Source organism: Propithecus coquereli, unplaced genomic scaffold (genome assembly GCF_000956105.1).
Source record: "Propithecus coquereli isolate 6110/MARCELLA unplaced genomic scaffold, Pcoq_1.0 Scaffold84, whole genome shotgun sequence".
Taxonomy (NCBI): Eukaryota; Metazoa; Chordata; class Mammalia; order Primates; family Indriidae; genus Propithecus; species Propithecus coquereli.
This window is the reverse complement of record NW_012154618.1, coordinates 2,587,272-2,592,519: the sequence shown is the minus strand read 5'-3', so window position 1 is coordinate 2,592,519 and position 5,248 is coordinate 2,587,272. Positions and strand designations below refer to the sequence as shown.

The 5,248-nt window shown below is 34.0% G+C and overlaps 1 protein-coding gene across 1 annotated transcript in view; it reads right to left on the bottom strand.

Annotated features, from left to right (window-relative positions):
- Positions 1-603: 603 nt before the first annotated feature.
- DCLRE1A (DNA cross-link repair 1A) overlaps positions 604-5,248 on the bottom strand; it is an 18,880-nt gene continuing 14,235 nt past the window's right edge. The window contains exons 5-7 of the mRNA XM_012663879.1: positions 5,067-5,212; positions 4,108-4,262; positions 604-774 (exon numbers count right to left, since the gene is read on the bottom strand). Coding sequence (XP_012519333.1) covers positions 604-774; positions 4,108-4,262; positions 5,067-5,212 — 472 coding nt within the window. The remainder of the gene's footprint in view (positions 775-4,107; positions 4,263-5,066; positions 5,213-5,248) is intronic.

Below are 5,248 nucleotides of genomic sequence, written 5' to 3'. Positions count from 1 at the left end.
AAATAAATAAAAATTAAATCCTAAAAATCACTTTATCTTCTTTATGGAAGATCAAGTACTATAAAGGAAGGGAGGAGGGGTCCTGTTTTGAGCAAGCAGAGCCTTTAGAGGCCAAAGGTATGTTTTGAGTAAGCAGAGCCTTTAGAGGCCGAGAGTGAGTCACAGGGCTAGTGACATACCAAAGATGTTTCCAGCAGCCAGCACCATAGTAAGCCAACTCTGAAGGCACTGGTAATCCTCCTCCGAGGGATGAACACATCAGAGTCAAGTCTGCGTCTCCTGCTGTCATCACAGCCAATCTATCAACTTCCTGCTCCCAATCTCACAAGTCACCTAGCCTTCCAGTATACAGCCACAGTACCCCTCCTTTCAAGTAATTCTACAATTTTCTCTAAAATATCATTGATCACACAAGTGAAATGGTCTGTATTAGTTAATGCCTCTCTACTAGGCAAGCTCCTTATATCTGTTTACAACGGACTAGATACAGGTTTAGAGCTATAGAAAGATTTGAAAACTCTTGAATTGTTCTTCAGTGCCTGCCTGTGTTTATTGGATCTCAATTTTACAACACTTTTTTAAAATGTCAAGAAATTATAAACATTAAAAGTGAGAAAATTTAATAATTATACCATATATTGAAATGTTTCCTTTGGTCTGGGGAATAACATCTGCTATACTAGTTAACTTGTTAGAGTGTGTCCATCCTGTAGGTCGAAAAGCCAAAATCTGATCATATTTCCCACCACACTTCTTCAAATGACTCTGCAAACCCTGTAAAATAAAAATAGCATATTGATTTCATGGCCAATGGAGATGGGTTATGTGTAATAAAACAGAATGATTAAAGATGTTACACTGGCACAGTTATGGGGAATTTTCCCTTGTCAGGCAATAGCTTGCAACAACCTAGTGTTGTGCTTCTAAAAAATAAAGTTACTGAAAAAAAATCTAAGATCTTTCTCTTCTTTACATATCTAAAGTTAAACAAGCTTAAGTACAATCTGAAAAAAGCATGATGAGGCAACTTTAAACATAAGCAATTATACATAAACAAATTATAATTCAGATAGCTACCAAAAAAACCCAACCAAATGAAACTACTCTCCAAATCCTACTACACAGAGATACTAACACTGGTAAACATCAGTGCAAACATATCTCCATACATATACCAACAGGGAATTGACAGATGAATAAAGATGAATAAAGAGACAATTTTATAAAATGGCATTATATTCAGTACAGATATATATTATGCTTAGTAACATTCTTCTCAGATGTTTATTCCCTTTAAACATGAACTAGATTAATTTTAAAACTCTTCATGCCACTACAGTTGAAACTAATATGCTCTCCTTCTAAGTCTTGAATAGAACAGAACTTCTCCAAACTAATGTCATTATAAATGATGACATTTAATAAAACTCTGATAAAATCAATGACTGAAGTTCAATCTCTGAAAGATAAGAGAAATCCCATTAAAGATAATAATGGCACGAAAGATACAAAAAAATCTAATACTTTTGGTCTTAAGACTAAAACCCAGAGTTTCAAAGGCTTAGAATAAATAAAAAATTCATTTCATTGATGAATTGATAACAATTCTTTAATCTTTCTTTTGTATCAAACAATAATCTTTTATTAATTTTAAGTCCATATAAGAATAGCTATCGTAAAACAGTCATTATTCTTATCAGCTACTATGCCCACCGGAAAAAGTTTAAGTTATGGATATACAAGTAAGTTTCCATTACGATAACCCAGGCTCTGCTACTTTTCAAGTTTTTGTCTTGCTGAGTCTAGGATCTAGCCAATGCTATTTGTTTAACTGCTATTCCTCCTGTCTTTGTTCTCCCAAAAAAGAAAATAATAGGAAACTGAGGCTTAGAGCAATTATATGTGTATACTGTAAACTGAGAATCCAACTTTCAATATATGTCATCAAATCTATCCATTCCTATTTATCTCTGTAAAAATACCCTGGAGAATTAAATAACTAATTTTTGCTTTTTATGACACAAATTAGAGTTACCACAAAAACATTATTAAGCTGTACCACAAACAAGAACTTACGACATCATATAACCTGAACCTGTGAAAAGACTGCCAACGGCCACTGGTCATCCATCAACCACAATTTGAGAACTTCTCTCATGAGGAAATTTCTTAAGAATAATGTAATCAACATGGAATCCCTGATCTATGACTTGTCTCTCTCTGTTTATTGGTAACCAGTTTGTGAGAAAAATGCTTTTGACAATGTTACTAAAATTATTTTCTCAGTATGCAAATAATCATCTGTAACATCACTGTTATAAATTTTACCATATTTAATCAATCAGGTTTAAATCAGAGGTGGCGGTGAACTAGACAGCATGAATGGTATTATTTATAGCATTTCGCAGGCTTTCAAGCAGGCCTTGGATACTCTGAAAACTGTATTAGGTTTACCTTTCCACAAAAAGCCATTACTTCTCATTCAACAAAACTATTTTTGGCTGGTAAAAAATTGACTATTAAGTGCTAACTAAAATACAACATTACAGTAACCATCAGCTTCTGCTCCGTCTGTGTTTTGGAGATAAGAAATCTTCAAAATATGTGATCAATACCTGGTCACTTTAATGGAGGAAGAAGAGAGGCTACTGAAGGCAACACCAGTAAATATCTGTTCCAGTATTATACCAAGTGCTAGCATTGGAGTGGAGGGCAAGAGGATACAGACCTCACCTTCTGGAAGCTTACAGCCTAGTGGGCATAAAGCCCACCTTCTGGATCTCTTCTAATGGAAACCATCTGCCCTTTTTTAACTTTTTCTAACTCTCATCATCTATTACAACATCAGTACTGAGGAGTCTTACAGACTGATCTTTTCACAAAGGATCTAGATGTGGAAAAATATAGATTTACTGACTATTAAAAATATAGACTAGATCACTCCTTCTCAAAAAAATAAAAATCAGATTGAACATTTCTGAATCATTAAAACCAATCTGAATTCCTGTATAAAAAACTGCACTTGAGTTTGTAGTTGTCTGAAGATTTAAATCTGGTTTAAGTTTGGAATTGTAAATATATGCTCTCTAAAAGGCGGCCATGCCATATGTACCAGAATACACAGTCTGTAAAGTGGTAGGTTATGAGGGAATTGTCAAAGAGGAAGGGGTGGCCCTCCTCCTGCTGAAAGCTGATGAATCTCTGTTTCAGATCCCATTTGGAGACCTTACTTCACTGCTTACTCCCTTATCTTGTATACCTTCAATTTCTCCCTATCCCCTCACAATACAAAAACCCTCATATCTGTTGGCTCACAAACTAGCAATCCCCCTAGCATTGGACATCAACCTATCCAGCCCCTCTTCACAGCCTGCTCTAGGCTTCCGGCCTCCATTTCCTCACCTCTCATTCACTGTTTTTCAGTTCGTGAACATTACAGCAAAATACACCATGTTCTGCATTATGTACTGAATTGTTTTAAATATACAGGTTTGATGTATTGTATTAGCAGGTATCAAAATGTTAGTATATGGAATAAATCTCAGTATATGAAGAAATCTGAAAAATAAACCCTCAAATCATGGTGAGGTCACATCATATGTGCCTTAATTTACACCGTGGAACTAATGCTAGAACTTCCTTTTAGGATATACTTTCACGATTTCATTTAATCCTCACAACAAGTAAATTTTCAACATATCGTATCAATGTTACAGAGGCTTAATAGTAATGCAAAATGGAACAGACCAGAAGAAAAGGAAGAACTCCTTAGAATTCTCTACTCATTTCCCCACTCACTCAGAAAGAACTGGAAAATGATCTTAAAAATGAAAGGTTTGAATGATCGGATAGCTGCACACTTTCTATTGTTGTTTCTGCCTATATGTTAGTTCTCTAGTTCCTAAACTCCTGGTGGGCATATGAATTACTCTATAGACTTGCACATAAGGAAAAATTAAAAGATTTTCCAAGGCAAATTTTACTGTAAGTGACTGTACTATAATCAAATTCCTCTAAGTTAAATGCAGGTAAAATGGGATTTCAATCTACAGTCATCAGATTATCTTTTCTAGTTCATCCTTAAAGATACATCTCTTGAACGCTTACCTTAAAATTAATTTGCATCATTGGGAGAAGATGAACCAATGAACTGCACATGTCTGTAGTGATGAGTGAATTAATTTCTGGTACATTGAGACACTGTAATGTTTTATATTTTTCCCGGGACATGCCCACTTTTGATCCTAAAACATCAGCAATGGCTATAGGCAAAGGAAAAGATTAAAAATAGTAAAGTTACAGCTTGTGAAAGAAATAAAGTTATAATTTAATCAAATTTTAAAGAAGAATTTACCAAATAAAAGGAAATTCAAAACATTCACACTTTTACCATAATATCTCAAAAAGGCTGAATAATTTCGTTGGTTAACTGTGTGGAATAAATTGTGTGAAAGCCAAAGAATTTATTTTTAAAGGCCTATCATTTATTATTTAAAACTACAAAAATGAATAGATAGGGGTAGAGGAAAGGAAGGAACTAAATTTGGAGAAGTTAGAACCCTGGCTTTATCACTTCTTATACTAATGTTTGACATAATGTGATCATACTCAAGAAGAAATGGAAAGCACTTTGCAAAATAGTATAATACTACCTAGAAAAACTATAGTTACACATCAAGAAAACATTTAGGAACAAAAATTAAAACTGTTTTCTAAAATAATTAACTGATATTATAGTTATCCTCAAAGAATACAGTAATACAACTATGCATTAGTCATCTTTCAAAGTTTAATAAAATAATAATGTAGCATGGACATTTGCTCTGTAAACTTCTTAGAACTATAAAAGCTAAGATAAATACATACTATCAAATGTTTCCGTAAAGTTAAGCTTTTCAAAGTTTAAATACATCAAACTATCAAATTTTCCTTCAACATCAAAGGTAATATTGAATCATTTCAGGAAATAATTATCAAATGCAAGAGCAGAGACTGAAAGGGCTTTATGCAAGACGAATCTGATCTTTATAATATATTAATGTAAATTAGATACAGCTACCACCCACCTAGGAAGACTTTCTCTTTTCCAATAGAATAAGTGCCACACACAACAAGAGCACGTGGGTTTAGAGTTACAGCCTCAAAGGCAGTGTTGATGGCAAACTGGATAACCTCTTGCTGAGACGGAAAGGTGTATTCTGGGCTACAGTATCTGTAATATGGAAACATGGTACTTACTCAGAGAACA